This window comes from Pogona vitticeps, chromosome 1 (assembly GCF_051106095.1).
Source record: "Pogona vitticeps strain Pit_001003342236 chromosome 1, PviZW2.1, whole genome shotgun sequence".
NCBI lineage: Eukaryota > Metazoa > Chordata > Lepidosauria > Squamata > Agamidae > Pogona > Pogona vitticeps.
Genome location: NC_135783.1, coordinates 315,334,584 through 315,360,601, shown reverse-complemented (window position 1 = coordinate 315,360,601; position 26,018 = coordinate 315,334,584). Strand labels below are relative to the sequence as shown.

The 26,018-nt window shown below is 38.6% G+C and overlaps 1 protein-coding gene across 1 annotated transcript in view; it reads left to right on the top strand.

Moving 5' to 3' along the window:
- Positions 1-26,018, top strand: part of SNX6 (sorting nexin 6) — a 38,972-nt gene that overhangs the window by 11,891 nt on the left and 1,063 nt on the right. Inside the window, exons 3-13 of the mRNA XM_020812265.3 lie at positions 6,288-6,392; positions 6,766-6,876; positions 9,426-9,547; positions 10,236-10,359; positions 13,329-13,424; positions 16,905-17,010; positions 18,802-18,877; positions 21,065-21,104; positions 22,702-22,788; positions 23,821-23,980; positions 24,782-24,867. Of these exons, the coding sequence (XP_020667924.1) occupies positions 6,288-6,392; positions 6,766-6,876; positions 9,426-9,547; positions 10,236-10,359; positions 13,329-13,424; positions 16,905-17,010; positions 18,802-18,877; positions 21,065-21,104; positions 22,702-22,788; positions 23,821-23,980; positions 24,782-24,867 (1,113 nt within the window). The remainder of the gene's footprint in view (positions 1-6,287; positions 6,393-6,765; positions 6,877-9,425; positions 9,548-10,235; positions 10,360-13,328; positions 13,425-16,904; positions 17,011-18,801; positions 18,878-21,064; positions 21,105-22,701; positions 22,789-23,820; positions 23,981-24,781; positions 24,868-26,018) is intronic.

The window sequence follows — 26,018 nt, the reverse complement described above, 5'->3', positions numbered from 1 at the left end:
ATGTCCTTTGTGCAGTTGCATAGCTCAAATGGGAGGTAGATAAGCACTGCGTCAGGAGGCAGATTTGTGTTCAAAGCTGGAATAAATATCTCTGAATGAGAGGAGAAAGAACAGACTACATACACCTCTGCTGTGAACTCCTTGGAGTGTAAAGTAGAGGGGCAGTAACTAATAATAATAGTAATAGTAATAGTAATAGTAATACAGTGGTGCCTCGCATAGCGAGGTTAATCCGTTCCGGATTAACCTTCGCTATGCGAAAACATCGCTAAACAGGACTAAAAAAGCCATAGAAACGCATTGAACTTCGTTCAATGCGTTCCTATGGCTTGAAAACTCACCGTTAAGCGATGTTGTCCCATAGCGCCGCCATTTTCGCGCCCTCGGTAAGCGAGGGCAGGGCGCGAAAATGCGGCGCGGACCTTCCGGCGGCCATTTTGGAACCGCCGATCAGCTGTTCTCCCCCGCTTCGTTTTGCGAAGATCGCTAAGCGAATCGCTTAGCGATCATCGCAAAGCGAAAAATCGCCATAGGGGCCATCGCTGAGCGAATGCTCCAGCGATGGCCCGGACCCCCTCGCTATGCGAATTCATCGCATAGCGAAGCACTCGCTAAGCGAGGCACCACTGTAATAATATGTGTAATGGATAAAATAAGAATGCTCAGGTTTATATTAGTTATATAAGATGACTACACCTTCAGTAAGCCAAAACAGGTACAGTAAATGATCTGAGATCTATGGCACAGGCTTAATTGAAGGGTGCTTCTCATGAATATAATGTTTATCAAAAGAAAGGAAAAGAAGTTGTTTAAATATATGACCTAAGTATTTGAATGTTGAAATAAATTAGGAATGGTTGACTTCAGTAGTTCAGGTGCCAATTTTCTGCCCCCTGGATCCCCTTGAGACGCATGCACATTGCCAGAAATGCAGGAGAAAAGGGAAGAGGTATATATTTGGATTTGGAAAAGGGTTTGTGTTTTGGTGTTATACATTGCACAGTGGCCTTGCAACTTATTCAAAAGAAGAACTGCTGTTACTTGAAGCTTCCAATAACAATATCGACCTTTCTGAATTTTTGAACTATGCAGTACTTGATAATTTCTGTCCAAAATTATAGTAACTGTGAATAACATGTTGTCACAAACTCCCAGTTCCCCTGTTTGTTCTTCTACACAACTCAGGTTCCCTTTCGGGCATGACATTTAATTTTCACTCTCTTCCGCTGCCACCAGTGGATTTCTTTTATCCACAGTGTAAATTATTTCACTCCAACACAGGCAACCAATCATTGAAAGTTTTTATTAAAGTTACTGATGTTCTTTATTTATTTACTCAGAATCACAATCATTGCAATGTCTTCTTTTATTTAATTATTTGCCATTTAATCAAATTGTGTATTTACTGGTTACTATTCTCACTTCTAACTTTAACTATCTAGCTCTTTCTCTAACCTCTGAAATCCTAACTCTAATCTCTAACACATCCCTAACTGAAATACTTAGCTGATATCCCTAACTGATCTCTCTAACTCATATCCCTAACTGATCTTTAACTGTCTCTTCTCCTCTTATATTTCCTTGGTTCCGCCCCTTCTGTTCAGCCATTGGTTGATAAATCAGAGTTCCATTGTGATGGACAGGAGTGGTTACTGACCTGTCCGTCACACATGTATAAGATACTATGAAAGTTTCTAAGTTCCTTGGGCTCTGTAGTACTCCTTTTGACCCTCATAAAGCATGTTTTTTAATCTGGTGAACTAGCATTCATGGTTACATTGGTAGTCTTGTATCATGATATGTTATAGATGTACAGTATTATAGATTTATTGTTAGCCTTGTGGTGCAGTGGTTAAATTGCAGTACTGCAGCCAAAACTGCTCACGACCTGGGATCAATCCTAGGTAGCCAGCTTGAGGTTCACTCAGACTTCTATCCTTCTGAGGTTAGTAAACTTAGTAGCCAGCTTGCTGGGTAGACTGCATAATTAAATTGTAAAGTGCCCAGAGAGTGCCTTAAACACTATGGATAAGTATAATAAAATACATGCAACATCATAGCAAAGCAGCATGCTTTGCTCTGCTTTGCTGTGATATATGTATTTTATTATATTCATCTGTTGACAGCATTGGGATCCAAATGATGCAGGAAAAAACGTCCTAAGAATATTTTCTCCTAGGCCCCAGGTTACCCATCTGTGGTTTTACTTGAATATTACTTCAGTATTATTGAGGATCAAGATTCTTTGTCTGAACTTACGTTAGCCTTATTTGGTTGTTATCTGACAAGAAACACTATTCTAAAAGGTAATATTGTGTCCTCACAACAACCTGAGTGTGATATTAGTAGCTCTATAAAGTCAGTACATAGTTGTTGTCAATATGCTGAGAGAGACTAGTCATTGCTAAGTCATCTGCTCTGTCATCGCTTTCTCTATTTGGAGAGTAATCTATTTGAAGAGATGAAATTCTGCTCATATGTAGGCTATGCACGCAGGTGAGAACCCAGTTTTCCAGGGTTCTTGTTTGTGCTATAGTCAGTATCCTAACTTCTATCCTGAAGTAAGTCCCTCTCTGTAGTTTCCTGCTTTACATGTTTAGGCTTCTTTGGGGATGCTTGCTTTCCTCCATATCATCCCAGTGTATTGGAGAGGAATTGAATACTGTACTTTTGTTTTAGAATTCCAGTTGCTGTGGCTATTAGTGCCACCAGATTAACACTTACCCTTTGGAAGAACTTAGCTCTGGACGTCTGTTGACAGAACAGACTCCAGCAGCAGTGGTGAAGAAGAACCTCTCCCTTCACTGCAGCCCTCATGCACCCCTAAAACCTGTTCTAGAATGGCTCTGGACTTTTGGAGAATAATTGCAGGGCTTTAGAGGAAGAATCAACACTCTGTTCTCTTGATACCTCAGCATCACTGCAATGGATAATTGCACATAACAAAAATAACTTCTCTTAAAATATGTCTTTATTGCAATGCTGCAAAATGATCAAAGATTTGATGAGAACAGGAAGGTAGAAAAGGCTTTAAGGCTGGTTTACATCTGCCTTACTGGAAGCAAAGCCCACACACTGTAAAATGTCAAGTCTGATTTATGCATGAAAGCTCTTTTAGAATAAAAAAATATAGATCTTGGTGCTTATGGAAAGACATAGATTAGAAACACAGTTCCTTTACATTTGATGCAAAGCTGTATGCAGGAATTGTAGATAAGGAGTGTACATTTCTTTTGAAGGGAAAAGGAAGTTAAAGCCCTAATTCAGTGGATAGATAATGCATGTTCAAGTTACATCCTGTACTGTTGCTAAGTAGAAAATTTAAATACAGGAAATGTATTTTGCTGATGCTTGCCAGCAGGATGATTTTATTTGGCATTAATCCCTCCCCAGAAAAGAATGGATAAAACTATATTACTAAAATAATATTTCTTCATGTAAATGGATTTTTCAAACTTATGGCTACTAATTTTTCTGAGTAGGTAAATACCAAATATGGATGCAAGCAAGTTAAAACTATTTATGTAGTGTAAGACCATGGCCTTCTACTACACAAGATAATTATCTGTGTAGGTCCAATTTGATATTTCACATATATTAGTATTTATATACTACCTAGGAAACAGGCATTTTATTCTTATCTAATGAAAATGGGTTGATCTAGTCAACTGGTCAAGTAATTTTTGTGAGAATGGGTGTGCCAAGACAGGGTGAGGCAGAAAAGTAGGATGATTAGGAAAAAGAAGACAATAACATTGTTCAGTGTGTAAGTTCTTGTATTACAATATTTGACCTTACAAATTGTTACAGATTACTGCTGTGAGACCATGTATGGGAATATTCTAAAGATTTCCCCATTATAGGTAAAAAGCTGGCTGGATAGTTCAGTTAGTTAGATGAAGAGCCAGAGCTTGGGAGTTTAGTTCCCTACTGTGCCCTTTGAGAGCAGAGCAAGCCCGTGTAGCCTTGGACAAGCTGCATCGTTCCAGGATGCCCCCAGAAGAAGGGAATGCTAAACTACTGCTGAGTACTGTATACCTAGAAAACCCTGACCACCATTTGGCTACCAAGGCCACTCTGGGCAGTTTACAACAAAATAAAAGACTAATAAATAATAATCACATAGACATTACAGTAATATAAAAATCAATATACATATGCTAGTCAATTAAGCTTAGAAAGGAAAATAAATACAACAAAAAGGGTCACCATAAGTCAGAATTGATGACACCACATAATTATTATGATTGTAGCATTTTTTAAAAAGGAGGCATACAAAACAATGTAACAAAGATGTAGTGTCTGAATGAAATGTAGTAAATAGTTTTCAGTTTAACATTTGGGTGGGTAGAGTTGCACCATTGTTCAGGAATTGTATAAATATTTAAATAATTTAAAAACTTAATCCTATTCTGGCCTAACAAAATCAAAGACATTTGAAAGAATATAAATTGGTGTGGTCAAATTGCAATCCATTGTTGTTACACTACAACTCCCAAAAGCCCCAGCCAGAATAAGCAGTGAGGAGGATTGTAGAAAGTTGCACTCTGCCACCATCTAGCCACACTTTGCTCATATATGATATGAATGAACCAAGGAACCTAACACGAATATTTAGCAGTAAAACACCAATCTGTATATAGATTTTTCTTCTTCTGTGGAGCTACTGAGACAAACATCTAAACAAATGCTTTAAAAATATTTATATTGCAGTGGGGAGATTACTGTGCAGTAAATAGAACGCCGTTTCTCTTTTATGAGGTCCTCTGGGCATGTATAATTTACAATAGGATCAGCAAATATGGCTTTCCATATTTTTTAACTGAAGCCATTGGGTTTTCTGGTTAGGGGTGATGAGAGATGCAGTTCCCACAAACATCCAGAGAGCTGTGATTGTCCACTGTTGCTGTACAGTCAAGCACCTAGGAAGGATAATACAGTACAGTACTCTGTTCCTCCTTCCGCCCAAACTGTTTGTCCCATTGCACTTCTAGTCTGCATTATATTAAATATTGAATTTCTCTTTTAAAGTTCCTTAGGTGGAATCTTCATCATAAAAATGCAATTATGTATACAGTACATGAATAAGATATCTATTCAAACAGCTAGGTGTGTTTCTACGCTAGAAATGTGTATAAGAAACATGTGCTCTCTTAGTGGATTATTTTTCAAATGCAGGAGATGCAGTTACAAAGGAAAAACATGATGACACTAACTAACATACCTGTTCTACAGTTTGTTTCAGATCTTTGTTTGTTTGCTTATCTCATCAACCAGCCAAAAAGAGCTCATGCAAATAACAGAAAACACTGCAAATATCTAGCAATTTAAGTAATATTTAGCCTTAAAGTGAGTTTGTATCTAGTGGGAGGAGGTGATTCTCCCTCCCTTCTGCAATGTTGAAAAAACCTGCTCCAGCCTTTTGAATGGTTTTCAATACTGGATGGCTGCAGGAGGAAGGAAATAAAATCCTGATGTTATAGCAAGTTTTGTATTAAATGTAGTTTATGACCTTGTGGAGAGGATTGTGGTGTTCCAATAAGAGAAATGCCTTCACAGGAAGGCTTGTGCCTGAACTGTTAATATTTTAGCCACCACTGTTATTGAGACTGTGGTGTGTATATTGTACTGTGTGTTATTGTAAAGTGCTCTGAAATATAGTAGAAGGTTAATGTAATCTAATTGAAAGAAGGTGAATACACAGCATACAAGTCAGTTCACATTATCCAGAAATATGTATTGGAAATCAGCAACTCTGTTGTTGAAATTCTGCACAGTCAGGTAGTTTATATTCTTGCCATCTTGCTTAAATCAGCCACCACCAAACTGATTAAAAGCAGGTAGATGAATAAAATACATTTTGCCATTCTCCTTAAGGCCTATCATGAGATGATCACAAAGGAAGAGTACAAACATATAGCAAAGAATCACAGATTAGGGAGGCAAAAGCTGAAAATGAGCTGAAGTTATCAAGAAATGCTAAACACCTGTCCTAATCAAAACATTTTTCAGCTACAGTACATGTGTAGCAGAAGACAGAGAAAAGAAATTGTAGTTTGGGGCTTTAGATGGCATTTTTAACAAGATTGCATTTTAGATATACACTTGCTAAAGCTAAGAAATCATTTCAAAATGTCTGTGCTTGTATTTAGTTGATCCCTGGTGGCTTATGAGTTATAATTGTGTTTGTTACTGTAGTATTTTTAAGATTATAGCACATATGCAAAATTGGCATTTGAGCTGGTAATCTCATTTTGTGACTTTAATAAAACTAAGTTTCTCTTTAGCTTAGAGCGGTTACTGTAGATCTGCAAACGGATGCTGCCTTGCAAGTGGACATTTCAGATGCTCTTAGTGAGAGAGACAAAGTCAAATTTACTGTCCATACAAAGGTAAATCCAGCTTGGTGTCTAGATACTTTATCTATAATGACTTTAAATTTTTATTTTAAGCACAACCTATTTAAAATTGGGAATAAGACTTAAAATTGTTTAAGATTGGGGCAGCGTACATCTTAAAAAATTAAGTTGTATTAGGAAAGGATTTCCTTTATATGAAAATGGGATGGTTGTTTGGCAGTCCATATCAACGAAATCCCCCCCCTCTCCCCCTCCTCCAAAGAGATGTCTTCATTTTTTTCTTGTTAAGAAGAAAAAAAAGGCATTTTTGCTTCAATATTCTGTGTCATTTATAAACTTTTTGGGTAGTAAAACTAGGTGGAAAACTTTCAGTGTGATTTATTTATACTTTGATTCTGTTTTTCAGAGTTCCTTACCAAATTTTAAACAAAATGAATTTTCAGTTGTCCGACAACATGAAGAATTTATCTGGCTCCATGATTCCTTTGTTGAGAATGAAGACTATGCAGGCTACATTGTAAGTGTTTATTAAAAAAAAAAACTAACTATAAGACAAAATATGTGACTACTGGAGATGCTAATTGCATCTGTTGTGATCTTTTGTGATGCTATTTGTGACCTTTGTGACTCATATTTGGTGGTTCTGTACCTGAACAGAGCCTAGTTTGGAGAGATCTGCTTCTGAGCTGACCTGTCCCCACACATAAATGGCGTCAACCTCACTGCTGCAGCACAATTCCTTTTCATAGCATTAGGAACATGTACCTTGTCTGTGTTTAGCTTGCTGATGAATTCTGTAGTTTTTCTTTGGCTACATTCTTTTCTGGTCTCATTATATATGTTTTTTTACTCATCTTGGTTTAGCTTTGGATACTGTTGTAATGTCCTAGATGTTTGTAGCATTCAAGTCCTCTTTTAAAAAAACAAGCAAACCCAGAAAACAGTGGCTAGATGGCAGGAAATTTGTCCCACAATCAGATGGTTCTCAGTGTTTGCACTGCCTGGGGCAGAGACATGTTGTTGATTCTTGTCAGCCTTGTCTAGGGCTAGGCTTTACAAAGCAAGCCTGGAGGAATGGATCTCATTGGCTTGTTTGCTGCTGGGAACAAAAGCCAGCAATCACAGTATTGCAGTTGGATGAGAGACCCTTAATCCTGTCTCAGGGAGGATGCCTTACTAAAAATGCAGAGGGAATTTCTTTATGAGTTTCTCCAATTTCTAATCTGTATGTGAGTCCCAGCAAAGCTACAGGTGTATAGTACAGTGGTGCCTCGCTTAGCGATTGCTTAGTTTAACGATGTATTCGCTTAGCGATGGGTTTTTTTGAGGAATATTCCGCATTGTTTAACGATGTTCTCTATGGGCAATTTCAGTGCATTCCAATGGGGGGGGGGGAAATTCACCAAAAATTAATGAAGACTCAGAACAAAGCCAAATTAAGTTTGCAAATGTTTTACAAGGTGCACTAACGATTCCAAGCATTTAAAACAGGTTTCAAACATGTTAAGACACTTTTAAATGAGCGAAAACGGACATCGCAGAGCAATTAAAATGCATTGAAGCCTACTCAATGCATTTCAATGGCTTTGCGATGTCCGTTTTCGCTCATTTAAAAGTGTCTTAACATGTTTGAAACCTGTTTTAAATGCTTGGAATCGTTAGTGCGCCTTGTGAAACCTTTGCAAACTTAATTTGGCTTTGTTCTGAGTCTTCGTTAATTTTTGGTGAATTTTGTTTCCCCCCCCAATTGCAATGCATTGTACGGACAAAGCCATTGAAATGCATTGAATAGGCTTCAATGCATTCCAATGGGGGAAACATTGTTTCACTTAGCGATGTTTCCTATGGCGATTTACGCTTAAGGACGGTAATCCGTTCCCATTGGAACACATTAACCAGCTTTCAATGCATTCCTATGGGAAATGGTGTTTCGCTTAGCGATGTTTTCCCATAGCGATGTTTTTTTTGGAACCAATTAACATCGTTAAGCAAGGCACCACTGTATAAATAATATTTGGATCATATGTTGCTGGATTCACCAAATCTTGTTTCTCATATCTCTTATGTACTATTGAAAGTTTTAATGGAATGTTGATGGCTTCATCTTTCCTCAAAAATTCTTGCTTAAGAAAATTCCTTTCCAAAAACAATGCCATTGTGGCATTGTTAGTATCTTCTCTCCTGATATTTGGCTTATATCATGGAAGGAGCTGAATATCATCTTTAGCCTAGAATTTGACCAGTATTATGGTGCTACACGGTAAAAAAATCATCTTTGTTTGATACAATATAGCACATTCCATTTCTACTTTACTTGTAGAAAAATACTGTATGTTGGTTACTTCAAATATTACAGTGTTTCCCGAAAATAAGACAGGGTCTTGTATTAATTTTTGCTCCAAAAAAGCAGGAGGGCTTATTTTCATGGGATGTTTTATTTTTTTCATGTACTACAATCTACGTTTATTCAAATACAGTCATGTCATCTTCTGGTTGCTGCACAGTGGTGGAGGGCGGGCTTTCACTTAACGAGGGCTTATTTTTGGGGTAGGGCCTATATTACGAGCATCCTAAAACATCATACTAGGGCTTATTTTCAGGTTATTTTCAGGGAAACAGGGTAGCTAGTTATGGCATTTATATAAAAGTTTGATTCATCATTTTGTGTTGTAATTATTCTATCTTAGTCAGTGATTAGGCTTTAAAATATAAAGGACATTTCTTGGAGTTACCTGAACCCCAGTTAGTATTATTTTCCTTTTGCCCAGAATAATAACTGTTTTTTAAAAAATCATTAAGCTGTGAGTGATTTTGGGGGGTGTTAAACGCTGGGAGATGTAATTCAAAAGCCCTTTAACCACAATATAGGAACACTGAATCTTACAATATGGTGCCATGAAATGATTCATTGGAGCACTATGCACAACTGAATCTTTTATGAGGTAACATTTATCCCTAGATAATATAGCATAAAGAAAAGAGTGTATCTGTGTTCTTAAGCGCTTTACTGTAAAGTAGTTGAAAGGGATGAGGTCAAAATTACACTCTGATTGACTCACGCTCCAGATTCCACCAGCACCACCCAGGCCTGATTTTGATGCCTCAAGAGAGAAATTGCAAAAGCTTGGTGAAGGAGAAGGATCAATGACTAAAGAGGAATTCACCAAGATGAAGCAAGAGCTAGAGGCGTATGTACATGTTTGCTGTGCTTTCAGTTCTTCAATACTAGCTAGTCATTTCATAGTAATTTCTACTGTACAAAGTCTATATGAGCAGTCATCCATTAGTTATTTGGAATTAAAGTCACTCAATGAGGAAATCCTTACAGCAGAAAATTTAAGGACAATTTGAACTGAAATAGCAAACAGCTGACCAGGGGGCTTTGAAATTTTTGAATGGTCTGAGAACAGGAAGGGACCTATGATGTGCAATGGCGGGAGAAATAAATGCAATAGCTAAATGAAATAGAACAAAATAGGCAATAGAATAAAAAGCAGGAAATTCATCAAACAATAGGCATTGGAGACAGGACGTTGAAGGAAAGGCTCGATCATAAAATACTAACAGGAGTATACAGTCTTGCCAAGAACGAAAGAAGCAAGGAAGGCATATTTCAATTGTGGGGGCTGTGAGTCAGGAACATGGGGTGGTTAGGTTTAGAATCTGTCTGAAAAGGGAATTTTGCCAGGTGTGTTAAGCCTTTTAACTGCAGCATTGTGATCTAATATTAAGGTCAAAAATAGAATAATTGGTAATCAATTCAGTACACTGCACTGAACTCTAATGTCCTTCTTTTTTGTGATCTTTGAGCCAAAATGTCTTGCTGTTCATGTGAAGATAATAGAAGTACATAGCTCCGTTTTCCTTTTTCTCTAGTGAGTATTTGGCAATCTTCAAGAAGACAGTAGCCATGCATGAAGTCTTCTTGTGTCGTGTAGCAGCTCATCCCATTTTGCGAAAGGATTTAAATTTTCATGTGTTCTTGGAATATAATCAAGATGTAAGTACTGGTATGTCACTCAGAAGCAACCTGTGCATATCCACAAAGTAAAAAAGATTCTGAATATCATAAAATAGTATATGTAATGTTTTATTCCTGAAGTATCATTCTTTCTTTGCATGAAACATTTGATTACAAACTGCAAAAAGCCATCTTTCTTTAGAAATACAGTATACTTATTTCTGCATGGGCAAACCAGTGCATTAGAGGAAAACATCTGTAAAGATAGAATCTAGGTATACAGAAGAACAAATAAAGTAACAGAAAAACCATGCTGTTGCAAGCTTCTGGTGTCAGACTTAGTTTTGGAGACTGCAAACTGGGTGATGTGTAGAAATTTGGCTAAATCCACTTTTATGCAAGCATATACAGTGGTGCCCCGCACAGCGAGGTTAATCCGTTCCGGATTAACCTTCGCTGTGGGAAACATCGCACTACGGAACAGAAAAAGGCATTGGAACACATTAAACAGCGTTTAATGCGTTCCAATGCCATAAAATACTTACCGTTGTGCGATGTTTCCCAGGGGCCGGCAGCCATTTTCGCGCCCTCCCCTCGCACAACGAGGGCGCCAAAATGGCTGCCATCAGCTGTCCAGCGGGTCCAAAATGGCTGCTGGAACAGCCGAAAGGGCCTGGGGTGCAGCGTTTTTGCGCCCTTGGTAAGCAAGGGGAGCGCGCGAAAACGCTGCCGGAAGCCCCGAAATGGTTGCGCGCAGCCATTTCGGGGCTTCCGCAGCGTTTTCGCGCGCTCCCCTTGCTTACCAAGGGCGCGAAAACGCTGCACCCCGGCCCCTTTCGGCTGTTCCGGTGGCCATTTTGAAGCTGCGGAACAGCTGATTGGCGGGTCGCAAAGCGAAGGTCGGTAAGCGAGCAGCTTACCGACCTTCGTTCTGCGATTTCCCGCCTATACGGGCACCGTTTTGCGATCGCATTTGCGATCGCTAAAACGGCCTCGTAGAGCGAATTCATCACTCTACGAGGCGCCCGTTGTGCGAGGCACCACTGTATTTGCTAATGTAACAAAAGATTTTAGTTTCCTTCTCACAGTGTTATGAAATAGGTTTTGCAGGCTGCAGTAGGATAGGCAGGATTCCAGCATTTTCTGTTTGCTGAAGGAAGAGCACTGTGGGATGCCACCTGAGTTGGATTTAAAAAGCTCTTGTCAAAGACTAAACTAAGTAATGAAATAACAAGAAAATGCACTCTAATGGATCAGAAACTAGTTAAAGAGCAGGAGACAAAGTGTAGGAGAAAACGGGCAGTTCCTCTGATGCAGAGAAGTAAGGAGTTGTATCTTTCAAGGATACGCACCGATGATTGCTGTTCAACTTATTTATAAATAATTTGGTGTTGGAGGTGAGCAGTGAACCAGAGACGTTTGCAAGCTTCAGTAGAAATATTTAAGTTAGCTCAAGGGGACTGTGAAGAACTGTAAAACAATCTCTGCAAAGTATTACTGTGCCATCTACGCATAACACCTTGTCTGTTTTTGCTAGTTATTATGTTTGATTATTACGGATTTTTTTGTTCAGGTTTTTACATGTACAGTGCCCGAAATAGTGCTTTGCACTAATGGAGCGGTGGGTGGGTGGGTGGATGGATGGATGGATGGACGGATAGATAGATAGGGGACTGGGCAACAAAGAAAAATAAATTTCAGTACAGTGGTGCCTCCCAAGACGACATTAATCTGTTCCACGGTTAATGCTATCCAGCGAAAATGTCGTCTTGCAAGGCATGGTTTTCCATAGGAATGCATTGAAATTTAATTAATGCGTTCTTATGGGAAAAGTCCAAAACAAAAAATAAATAAATAAAATAAATCACTTACTTGTAGACTGAGCCAGGCTCCTAACACTGCCTTGGTAGCCTCAGAACAGCAGGAAAAAGAGTGCCAAACAGCTCAGAGCCAGAGCTGGCAGCCATTTTCTGCTCTTCTCTGCTCCAGCCCCTCCCCGCCTCACAGCTGATTGGCACTGAGTCTTAGAAGCTTCTCCAGGCTTGCCCAGCAGGTAAACAGGCAGTGGAAATGCACCGGAGAAGCCTCTGAAAGCTGGGTAGGGGGTGTCAGGGACAGGCCTGCCCCTCTCCGCCCTCCCCCCCCCCCGCAGGCAAAGCGCTGCTTTCGAAGCCTCCCGGGTGCTTTTCCACTGCTAAACAAGCCCCAGGAGGCTTCTGAAACTGGCGCTTTGCGGGGGGTGGTGGGCCTGCCACCCACCCTCACCCTGGCATAGCGCTGCTTCAGAGGCTTCCCTGGTGCATTTCCACTGCCTGTTTACTTGCTGGGAAAGCCAGGAGAAGCCTCTGACACCCTGCGCCGATCAGCTGTGAAGCGGGGAGGGGGGCGGGAGTGGAGAAGAGCACACACACACCCCGCCCCCAGCAAAGCACCACTTTCATCATCTTGTGAGGCACCAAAACCCTCGCCGGACCCAATCGTCCAGCGAGTTTTTCGTCCTGCAAGGTAATCGTCTTGCGGGGCACCACTGTATATGCTTCCTTTAAGGAGACAGTCTATCTCGTAATTGGTCTTCTTTTCCTGCTGTCTTCAACTTTTTCCAGCATTATTGTCATCTCTATAAAATCTTGTGTTCTCATAGTGTGCCTAAAGTATGACAGTCTCAGTTGAGTCCTTTTTGCCTCCAGAGATAGTTCAGGCTCTACTATAACATAAAAACATAAAGCTGATCCAACATAATACAGTATTACAATAGATGGGAAAATACTGAAGAAACATGTATGAAAATCCAGTGTTTGGTATCAAAATTTAGGAGCTTTGGGCTGTGATGGCTTGTAGTTAAGTAACGCAGATCTCTTCTTACAATAAATAAACAGTTAGAAATGTAACTGATGTTGTAGGTAGGTAGGTTTTTAGTTATGGCTTCTGGCATCTGGGTTGATAAAATAGAATTAGATGTTTCTGACTGTAAAGAAAATAATCTGAAATTGTGTGTTTTTGTATTTCAGTTGAGTGTCCGTGGAAAAAATAAGAAAGAAAAACTTGAAGACTTCTTTAAAAATATGGTTAAGTCTGCAGATGGTGTCATTGTTTCAGGAGTAAAGGTGATTATTAAGCTATTTTACAGTTGTGTTCAAAATTATTCAACCCCCAATGCTGTAAAGGGGTTTAGGGACTATAGTGTACATTTGGAATTGTATTCAGAATGAAATCCTACAAGGACGTTTTAAAGAACCAAATGCAACTAAAATAACATCAATTGTTTATGTAATACAGTAGTAAATGTTTCTTTTGTGGTTTCTTCATTGCCACAATTATTCAACCCCTTAAAGACTACCACTCTGAAGAAGAGAGGTTCATTCAGGTGTTTTCGATCAGGTATTGAAAACACCTGTGGATGTCACCGAGCACCAATCAAGCATAATAAGCACCAATTAGGCAGCTTTAAAATGACTGTGATACTCAGCTCCTTCTAGACATTTACTGGTGTGGTTACAAACATGGTGAAGTCAAGAGAATGGTCCAGGAAGACAAGAGAAGAGGTGATTTGTCTTCACAGGAAGGGCAATGGCTATAAGAAGATTGCAAAGAAGTTAAACATACCAAGAGACACCATAGGAAGCATCATTCACAAATTCAAGGCAAAGGGCACTGTTGAAATGCTACCTGGTCGTGGAAGAAAGAAGATGCTGACTTCGACTGCTGTGTGCTACCTAAAGCGTAGAGTGGTGAAAAGTCCCCGTGTGACTGCTGAGGAACTGAAAAAAGATTTGTCAGATGTGGGTATAGAAGTTTCAGCTCAGACAATAAGGCGCACACTGCGTAATGAAGGTCTCCATGCCAGAACCCCCAAGAATAAGAAGAGTCGACTGCAGTATGCCAAAAGTCATGTGGGCAAACCACAAAAGTTGTGGGATAGTGTTCTATGGACTGATGAAACAAAATCAGAACTGTTTGGGCCCATGGATCAACGCTATGTTTGGAGGAGGAAGAACAAGGCATATGACGAAAAGAACACCTTGCCTACTGTGAAGCATGGCGGAGGGTCAATAATGCTTTGGGGCTGTTTTGCTTCTGCAGGTACAGGGAAGCTTCAGCGTGTACAAGGTACCATGAATTCTCTTCAGTACCAGGAGATATTGGATGAAAATGTGATGCAGTCTGTCACACACCTGAGGCTTGGGAGACGTTGGACCTTTCAACAGGACAATGATCCCAAGCATACCTCCAAGTCCACTAGAGTATGGTTGCAGAGGAAAGGCTGGAACATTTTGGAGTGGCCATCGCAGTCACCAGACTTAAATCCGATTGAGAACCTCTGGTGGGACTTAAAGAAAGCAGTTGCAGTGCGCAAGCCTAAGAATTTGACTGAACTGGAGGCTTTTGCCCACGAAGAATGGGCGAAGATACCCGTAGATCGCTGCAAGACACTTGTGTCAAGCTATGCTTCACGTTTAAAAGCTGTTATAACTGTAAAAGGATGTTGTACTAAGTACTAAGATTGAATGTCACTTGGGGGTTGAATAAAAACTAATAATGATGTGAGCACAGAAAAGACATTTGTGGTTATTTCATTATAAACTTAAGGTTATATTTCTCTGACCTACAAGTGCCTCTTTGATGTAAATGTAAGCAAGATGACCGAATGATCAAAATCAATGTCAAAATGGCCAAAACATTCAATTTCAGTGGGGGTTGAATAATTTTGAACACAACTGTAAATAATGTATTTACTACCTCATCTGTTCATCTGCTACACTTTTGTTGGTGAGACCATGAGAGGATACCAGCAAAATAGTTTGCATTTACATATTCCATGTAAGAGTACTTTCTAAAATATCACCATATGCAGGCGGGCTGCAATCTGCAGCCCCTGCAATTGCAACATGCTCAAATATGAAGGCTGGAGTGGGAATTGCTACAGAGGTATCCCCCTCCCGTCAGTGCTGGATTTCTGTAGATTTCCTGAGGGAATGCACACCTAATTTGTCTTCAGGTTGTAGAAATTTCAGGCTGGCTTTTGCATTTGCATTTATTTTCTAGAGAGCTGTAGGAGGCCAAGCTTAGACACATATCTCTGCTTCCCAGCTTTTCTTCATATGATCTCCCTTTCTAAGCCTTGAATTTGGGTGGGCAAACAGAAGGCACATGGGCTGTATAGAAGCCCCAGTTTGACCATTCCCATGTGGATTTATGAAAACCTCCCCAATTTGGGAAGCAGGCTCCTTGTTTTAAAAGAGAACCCTGTGCTCCTTTGTTTGAAGAACCAGGGTGTGACATCCAGTCCACAGCTACCCTCAGTTGTAACCTTACAACTATACCTCTCCTGATTTACATTTAAGAAAGACATGTCTTGTGAAATCCATTTTGCCAAGGACTTTTGGACTTCACATGTAAAAGTAACTTCCATGGCAAAATCCATCTTGCTGTGAACTTTTGGACTTTAACTTCCTGACACTGGTACAAGCCCACTGGTGTTTAATCCATGAAAGTTTGCTTAATGTATGATTATTTTTAAGTGGTCTGTAAAAGTATCACCTATTCTTGCATTTGTGTTTTCAAGGAGAATCCCTTTTCTGGAATTATTTCCACAACACCACTGAATGTCTTTGTTGCCCAGTGGCAAGGTGGAGTGGCAACTCCAGATGAGTGGGTTTCATATCTGGTGGCTTCTGTGCTCTAATGTTCTTACATCAAAATTTGAAGCAACATTTACTAAATTTACTAAAAGTTTTACAGTTTTTAATTGCTTCTGCTGTTCCTCTTGTGTTCTAGTAAACATGAAGAGAAACCTGTTGCCTACTTTTCATTGGCCACTGATTCCATATGTCCAAATAGTAAAGATGATTTTTGGAAGCTTTTCCTCATGTCTGCCTCCTCTTTACCTTCTAGAGAGAAGCCTTTTCTAGTCTTATATCCGTTAGGTGGAATACCCTAACGATGACTTTCTAGGTGCTTTTCCTGACTTTCTGGGTCATCCATGATTGTCAGCATGCCTACTGATTTTAACACCTTATTTGTATTGGTTAGTATTGGTTTTATTGCTTGAGGTAGGGTATCAGTTTGGTACTCCTGGTTTTTTATACACTTCCATAGAGTGGCATAGAAATATTTTAGATCATTAGTTTTTGTGTAGCCTTTTGAAGCACACTTTCTTATTCTGCTCCCCAGTACTATTATGGTCTAGAATGCAACGTATTTTGTTATACCCCTCATACTTTTAAGGCCTTGGGTGCAATACAGGTAGCTTCACGGAAGGCCTTGTTATTGCTTTTTCAGTCCTGGCAGGGTGGATAAAAATCAGTGATTTAAAAAAATCAAATTTATTTAAATCACAATTTAATTTTTAAAAAATCATTTTTTAAAAATTTAAATCATTAAAAAATCTGAGTTTTTAAAATTTAAATCAAATCCACCCTGGGTCCTGGACTTTCCTTGTTTGCTCATTGGAGGTAATTGCAATTTGCCTGGAACAAGGATATCAATGGTTAAATATACCAGATGGGCGGGATATAAATCAAATAAATAAATTAACTGAATTTCTGGAAAATGATTTGGTTTTTTACTTTTCTGTTGCCATTCAGGATGTAGATGACTTTTTTGAACATGAAAGAACATTCCTTGTAGAATATCACAATCGTGTCAAGGATTCCTCTATCAAGTCTGATAAAATGACAAGATCCCACAAAAGTAAGTTTGTTTTTTGATCCAAGCAGAAGCTTTTGGCTGTCCATTTTAAAGAAATCCAATTCTGGACTTTGGCATAAGTGATGCAAAGACTTGCAAAAGCCTGCTTAATGTATAATTTGGAGGTTAGACATTGATAATGTTTTTCTAGAGTTCATTAAATTTGGAACATTTGTCTTAGAATTAAAAGTATTAGAATAAGGGCAGAGATAGGAATTAAGTAGATGAGAAATAAGTCTCTTATTTCCTGTAATTGTTGCACAACCACGACCAGCACTTTTTTACTGGCAAACTAGAAAATTACAGAAAAATTAAGATTTTTTAAATGGTGGGATCGCCAACAACCAGATGATGCACTTTTCTGCAAATTTCATGATATTAGGATGAACACCTCAGTAGTATATTTGATAATGTGGAGAATCTAGATAACAGAAACTTAATAAAGTTCTGCATCTTCTATTATGATGATTTGCAGTCCTTCAGCTATCATAAAAATAACTGTAGTATAGGTCTCATGAAATAGCAGCTGGGACTGTTTTCTGTTTGCTGACTCCTAACAGAACACAGCAGAGGAACAAAACTGAGATGGACCCGAAGGAGTAAGTGACCAGGAGTTTAACAGGGGAGTATTAGTAAGGAAAAGGTCTAGTGGAGGAAGAGACAAAAGAAAGGGGAGACCAAGGATATAGGCAGAGAGTTATATATTAGTGAACTTTCCTAGCATCCTTCAAGACAATGAAGACAAAGCAAAAGGCACTCATAGACAAACAGAAGAAAGTAAAAAGGTAATGGAGATCATGGAGGGAAGAGACAATTCTGTGGTGGTGACCTGCAAAATATATGCAATGTTTATTTTTGTGCCTTTGAACAAATCTTGCCAGAGTGATCATAACTCATTTTTTGATCAACTAACCTCCCTGCTAGACAGCGGAATGTTGTAGACTAGAGATGGGTATATTTGTATTTGTAAACGAATACAAACATCCCTGTCTCAGCTGCACCTAAAGTGAATCTGGCCCTCGGAACTGGCCCATCCTCTCTTGTCCCAGCACTACCATTGTCCCACTCTTTCCACCAGTGGTGGAAAAAGCTCTGCCATCTCCCTGCTTGGCTGGCCACTCAGCAGTTGTGCCGGGAGCCTTGTCCTCCTGACTTAGGTTAAAAAGGGCAGGAAAGGCGAGAGGGAGGGAACAAACATCTTTTAAACAGAATACCTTTATAACCAAGCAGCTTTAAACCAAACCAAGCACCCTTTAAACCAACTTTTACATTTTAAAATTACAGTACCAGGCAGTCCAAAGTCCATTTCCCACTTTCTCCGTGTTTTTTTGTTCGTAAATCAAAGCTCCATTTGCAATTCAAAGCAAAATTTTGCGAATGGAGCTGTTTGTAAGTGAAAATGTTCGTACATTGGATCGTTCATAAGTCAAGGCACCATTGTATGAATATCCTCATATTTATGGAATATATAGTATATCTTGACTTCAGCAAAGCCTTTGACAAAGTACCGCATGATGTTCTGATTAGCAAACCAACTAGATCTGGGCTGGATAGAACAGCTGTCAAGTAGATACACAGTTGGTTACAGTCAAAGAGAGTACTTCTCAAAATGGCAAGAGATAACAAGTGGGGTACTCCAAGGCTCCATTCAGGGCCCAGTGCTCTTCAGCATTTCTATTAATGACTTGGACGAAGGGATGCAGAAAATGCTTATTAACTTAAAGAGTTGGGGGTTTTATTGTCTTAAGGCACAAAAGAAGAAATGGAGTCTGAAGGGTTTTTTCCCTTTTTCAGATGTTGCCGATGACTGCAATAGAATTGGTTCTTCATTATATACACTGGGAACACAGGACTCCACAGATATATGCAAGTAAGATTTTTCAGAAAATTAAAGAATAATGCAAAGATTTCTGCACACATTTGATGTTATCTTTCATAGTATCAGTGATACTTTACTTAGGAATGAGTTAGATTAATGTGTTCTTGTCATTTAATGCAGCATAATATTGATGCAGAATGTTCTAGGGTTTAATTTATCCAGAAAAAAGCATTATTAAAGTCAGTTGGTGCAGTTATTAATAGTTTGATATTATAAGGTCAGGATGTTACTGAAATCTTGTTTATGACAAGATTGTTGGCATCGGGGCTTTGCCTTTTCCTTAAAAGTGAGAGGAGTTGTTTCCTGCATGTCAGGGGGGCTCCACCTAGTTTTATACTTTAGTTCAAGCTTTTATTGGAACTTGTATAGACTTCCCAAAAGCAAGCACATAGGCATGAGAATCTGATCTGCTGCAAGCCAAAATCACAGTCCTCTTTTATCTGCAAAATGGAACTAGGCATAAACTGGGAATGTATCTGGCTGCTAACAATTTAAGAGTCTACTCATAAACTCCACCTTCTCTTCAGCAAATGGATCATTCCCACTTCTTTAGAGTGCAAACAGAACACTTTCTTCAATAACACACAAATAGAAATAGTGACCACCAAGCCCTTTATGTTACAAATCAAATAACTGACCTGTATGAGATTTTCTGGTGCTGGAGGAGGCTCCTAAGAATCCCCTGGACTGCGAGGAGAACAAACCTATCAGTTCTAAAGGAAATCAACCCTGAGTGCTCACTGGAAGGACAGATCCTGAAGCTGAGGCTCCAGTACTTTGGCCATCTCATGAGAAGAGAAGACTCCTTGGAAAAAACCTTGATGTTAGGAAAGTGTGAGGGCAAGAGGAGAAGGGGACGACTGAGGATGAGATGGTTGGACAGTGTAATCGAAGCAACCAACATGAATTTGACACAATTCCGGGAGGCAGTGGAAGATAGGAGGGCCTGGTGTGCTCTGGTCCATAGGGTCACGAAGAGTCGGTCACGACTAAACGACTAAATGAACGAAACGATGAGTTTTTGTGCAAACTTGCATCAGAAGAGAACTCTATTCATTGTTCATTGATGTTAAAGTTCAAAATTCTAAGCCTCTAAACTTCGTTTTTTTCATGCTCAGTAAATCAAAGTAGCAAAACGTTTTCATGTCCTAAATCTATTAAGATAGAAAGACCAAATAATGCAAATGTGTCACCTACCTTAACTAAAAAAAAAGCTTTTGTAGCACTGTTTCTGTAGTCTTTATTTTTTAACTGATATTGAACCAGACTCATTTTTAGATTTATCTGTAATAAAATGAAGAGATGGGCATGGTTGTATTAGCTTATCAATGAAAAGCTCTCTGCTTCTTATGTTGTCTACATTAACAAGACATATTTCAGAGTAAAGTTTCTTAATCTACTACTTTTCTGGATGCAGTTCTAGCCACATGTTTCTGTGCTCACAACTTCATAATGATTTGTTTACCTGTTCTTAAACTATGTTAGCAACAGTGTATACGGCATATGGCTTGGTCATGCGCGTGGCCTCCTGTACAATTTGGGTATTAGTTGTGTGAAAGTGATGCAAGGAGCTATGTAATGAAGTACAAATAGAGATGTATCGAATTAGATGGGGATCTGACTTTGTTGCAGATGGAAGAAAAACTTTGTTTTGGGCAAAGTGCAGGCAGCAAGAGGAATTGACAAGTATGTAGAGAAAAACCTAGCTGGTCAAGGACTTAAAAACATAATAAAAAGGAAAGCCAATGCTAAATAAGATCCAGGATTGCAATATACTATAGAAATCAGAAAAGAGTAATAAAAAAAAGCTGCTGCTGCATCCTTCTGTTAATATTCTGCCTTTTTACATATACTGGAGAGTCAGCATTGCCTAATACTTAGAGTAAGACTGGGCAGAGCAGGTTAATATCTTCCTTCAGATATAATGTTCATTAGGTTAATTACCATCAGCTGAACCATCCTCTTAGAAATCTTCTAAGGGTGAAATTAGGAGAGGGAGAGAACAGTGCACATAATTTGGATTTTCTTTGGAGAAAAGGTGGGATATAAATGTACAAAATAAGTAAATGTTGAGACAATTCGCTTTTTGAATAGACTGATCTTTACTCTATAAATATTTTGTTCTAGAGCACAGGTATGAATTAAAATCCATCCATTATATCGGATTTCTTTTAACAGATTTTTCCTGAAAGTATCAGAGTTGTTTGACAAAACAAGGGTATGTATTGTGAAAAAAAGTATTAAAATTGTCTGGCATATTGTTCCTAATTTTTGGACACAGTTACCTGACTTTAAAGCCCATGCACTACTGGTAGATATACAGTGGTGCCTCACACAACGATGTTAATTGGTTCCAAAAAAATCAACGTTGTGTGTTCTGTGAAACACCATTTCCCATAGGAATGCATTGAAAACCGGTTAATCCATTCCAATTGGAACGGATTGCCATCCTTGAGCGAAAATCCCCATAGGAAACATCATTGAGTGCAACAATGTTTCCTCCATTCAGATGTATTGAAGCCAACTCAATGCATTTGAATGGCATTCCGATGTCTCTTTTCCCTCATTTAAAAGTGCCTTAAACTGTTTGAAACCTGTTTTAAATGCTTGGCATCGATAGTCCAGCTTGTGAAACGTATGCAAACTTAATTTGGTGTTGTTCTGAGTCGGCGTTAATTTTGGGTGATTTTTTGTTTTCTCCATTGAAAGCCATTAGACAGACCATTCAATGGCTTTCAATGGAGAAAACAAAAAATCACCAAAAATTAACGAAGACTCAGAACAACACCAAATTAAGTTTGCATAGGGTTCAGGAGGTGGGCTAACGATTGCAAGCATTTAAAACAGGCTTCAAACAGTTTAAGACATTTTTACAGGAGCGAAAAGGGGCATCGGAAAGAGCTCTTTAATCTCAGTTTCCCTTTATGTGCTGCGTGTGCTGGTTGCACAAATATACAGAAATAGGGAAATATATTTTTTAAATGGAAGTGTTCAAAAATGAGGAAAGAGGTAAAATGTATGAGTTCAAGATATACCATGGGCCCTGTACTTATTTAGTTGAATATTAGTCTTGTTGAAGTCAGTGGAACTTAAATCTAAATCATAAGTAACTTGCCCCACTGATTTCAGTGAAGCACAGCTTCAGCACAGTTAATCGGGATCCATCCCTTAATATAAATCTTCGGATTGTATCTCTGATGAATGCATAGTAATATGTTGCCAGATCATGTAGACCAGGGGTCCCCAAGCCCTGGTTTGTGGGCCAGTGGCAGTCTGTGGCCTTGGCAGGGCCGGGCCACAGAGACAGATCTCCTGCCCACCTGCACGCACAGCCACCCGCACGCATGAGTGCCCCCCCGTGCGCAGACCCTGTCCCCCCAACCGGTTTGGAAAATTTTGGGGACCATTGATGTAGACCACAGTGGAACTGTGTCACCTTCCATTGGAAATCCTTTAATCTGATTCTACTATGCATATAGCATTTATAGTGTCAATCATCCTTTCTGATTTCTTGTATTGTTGCAATATTTTCTCATTGTGCCACATCGGCTTTACAGTTCTTTGCAGCACAGACTCTGCCATTTAGTGAGAAAGTAGGTTTTAGTTGTTTGACATACCTTGTTTTTTTAAAATTAAATTTTGTGCACACATGGAAATTACTTTAGTTTCCTGCCATGCTTTTCAAAGCACACTTGAAGTTTATTGTATCTTGTTCCAGTATATAACAGATATTTAAAGTGGAGACACATGATGACTAGAGCACATGAAATGATTTTCTGGTTGTTTTACGCTAAATGTTTTTTTTTCTGACCTAGAAAATAGAAGCACGTGTGTCTGCTGATGAGGATCTTAAGCTTTCAGATCTTCTAAAATACTATCTAAGAGAGTCACAAGCTGCAAAGGTAAATCTATTTTTTTAATTTTAGATGTTTTAATATGAGACATTTTGAAGGAATCTAAAGTAATTATCCAACTAGATGTACATTTTTGTTTCTATTAAAATATTTCTATTATCAGATAATGACAAAGCAATAATAAAAAGCTGTAAAATATTATAGTGATAACAGTAACAGATTATTGGCTTTGGAATTTCTTTAAGATTAAAAGGAAGGCTATAAACATAAAGTAACATAAAATAAAATATTAGTAAATAATTGAAAATAAGTAAAAATTACTTCCTATACTTTAGCTAGGGCTTAATCCAGGATTGGTGCTACCTAGGACAGACCCACTAAAAAGAATAGAACTTTTTACCTTTTACTACCTTGAGGGCCATTGATTTCATTTGTTGTATTCTAGTAGGACTAATGCTGAATGTATCCTCTGGAAAGAACATACACTGAATGGTTTGTACCTCTTGCAATTTATAAATCTACTGAAACATTGCTTCTTTGGAGAAGCACACACAAAAAAATCCTACTTTAAAAAAAATCGGGTCCCCATACTGCTCTGCATACGTGGGATAACTGAACCTCACCTCTAGCTTAGTCCCACATACATCCACATCCCCATTCCAGAAGGTGTCTTGACTGTCTGGAATGCAGCATTCAGCCATCAGGGGAAAAAAGCCTCTTCTATAAACAGAAGGAATCTTATACCCCAGCTATTCTTTTTTTAAAAAAAAAAAACTAGTCATTTACTTCCTTCCTTTATTCTTTTACTTTATTTCTATCCCGCCTGTCTTCCCAAAAGGAATACAAGTAGTTTCTTCTTTTCTCTTTTAGTTTCTCCTAAACTGATGAGCCCGTCTGTCTCATGTTAGGAAGGACCTGTCTCACAAGGAACACTTCTTTGGAATTGCAAACAATAATACTGTCACTGAAGAGGAACAAAAATAACCTGATTCTGAATAGCACTAAACCATCTTTGAAAGCATTCCATTCCCAAGTTAATGAATTGACTTGTAAATTTTATTATTTATTTATTTACTGTAGGACCTTCTTTATAGGAGATCAAGGTCATTAGTGGATTATGAAAATGCAAACAAAGCGCTAGACAAAGCAAGAGCAAAGAACAAAGATGTGTTGCAAGCTGAAACTACTCAGCAGATTTGCTGTCAGAAATTTGAAAAAATATCTGAATCAGCAAAACAAGGTATTTGAGCAGTTTTGTCGTTTGGTAGATTTAACTTATATGTATTTCTTAAGCAACTTGTTTTACACTTTCATGTATACTTGAATTAGAACAAATGTTGGTTTTATTAGAAGAAGTTCCTTTAAAACTGCATTGGCACACAACTATAAGAAAATGCTTCTGTTTCTAATTTTGTAAAGGTATGAAGCCATGGCTGATCTTTTTAAAGTAAACAGTTACAGTGCTGGCACAATCATCAGTATCAAAGCTCTTAGAATGGTACTGAAATCAGTGGTGTCCTTTTCAATCCTCTGAAAAGCAAACATCAACTGTCCGTTCACACTGAAGGATGGTGGTCAGTTGTGAGTGCCAAAGGTAATCTCATTAAGTTAAAAATTAAAATGCAAAGTTATTTCTAATCTTAAAATATCTAAATTTGTTGAAGGCTTCAAATGTATGAGAACTAAAAAAAACTTGTCATATTAAAAAATTTACAAACTGATCCAGTAATCTGGTACTTTGGATATTTTGGTTTATAGCATGGACATTGTTGGGAGTATGTTTAAAACGTTTGGGGGGCACTGAGACAGAAAGGCTGTACTAACTAATCACCTAAAGTAATGGTTTGATATTTTAAACCTATTGGATTTCACAACTCAAGGTCAAAAGATAATGTGACTTGTGGATTGAATCATTAAAACAATCAACAGCTTTACATTTGTACAAGACCCCAGTAAGTTGTGTACAATTGGATAGGTAGAATTGTTTTTATCAGCTTCTACATTGCATAAATGGAATGTCAATCTTCTTTCTTCTGTGCAGAACTAATAGACTTTAAAACTAGAAGAGTTGCTGCATTCCGGAAGAATCTAGTAGAACTGGCAGAATTGGAACTGAAACATGCTAAGGTGGTAATACTTTCCAGGCAGCTTAACTACTTTGTACTTTAGAACCCAGGAATGGCAAAACATGCCTTAATGCTGGAGTGGAAGACACATGGCCTTTCAGATGCTGTTGGATTCTGATCTTTGCAACTCTAGCTAATATAGCTAATGGTGAGGGAGGATGGGAGTTACAATCCAAGAGTGCATGGGGGGGGGGCTATATTTTGCCCATCCTTGGTTTAGCAAAAGAGATACTCTGCCTCCTGCCCAAGAAATAAAGCATAGTCACTGATACTGTCACTACTTAGGGTGTAGATAATCTCAACATGAAATAATGGCATAATTACTATGTCTTAATTAAGAGTGCAGTCATGAATCAGGAAATATGAAACTCCTACATACTAAGTCAGCCCGTTTATTCTTTGAGCCCCATACTGTCAATAGTAACTAGTCATGGTGTCCAGCATTTCAGGTCCTAGTATTTTTTAGCCCTACCTGGAGATGTCAGGGATCAACCCTGACATCTACTTGCAAAGCATCTGCTCTGCCAATGGACTACCTCTCCAATTCAAATCTGAATTATTCTAATCACACTTAATTTTTAATAAATATTCAGATAACAGATACAGAAAATTCCATTAGTAAACTGCTTACAGAGTGATTTAATAATGAGATTAAATACACTTTTACTGAATCATGTTAAGTTGGTTTATTAGTGCAGCTTTGTAGAGACACATGCAAGGGAGCACCACTCTAAACAAGGAATAATGGAAGAGGGCAGCTCCAATTTGGAGCTTGAATATAAACATTTATGTCAAGAGGGACACATCAGATTTGACCAGTTGTCTTGAAGACAACTAGAATTATCTATAATATTTCTTAACTATAATATTTCATATTGTATACAGGATGTACTTAGTACAGCTCTAATGTTTTGTGAGTTTTCAAATACTGGATTTTGGACAGGAGAATGGACAGTGTATCAGAGGGAGGTTTTTGCTGTGACAGATATGTGATGTGAAGATTTGGGTTATGTGAAATGATTGCAAGCTGAAATAAAATTACCTTGATCTTGGCCTCTGCTCAACATGTTATTATCAATTGTAGACAGTTGTGAAAATGCTTCATGAAGGTTCAGAACATGTGCTAAATCTCAGTGTTCTTTGTACAGCTTT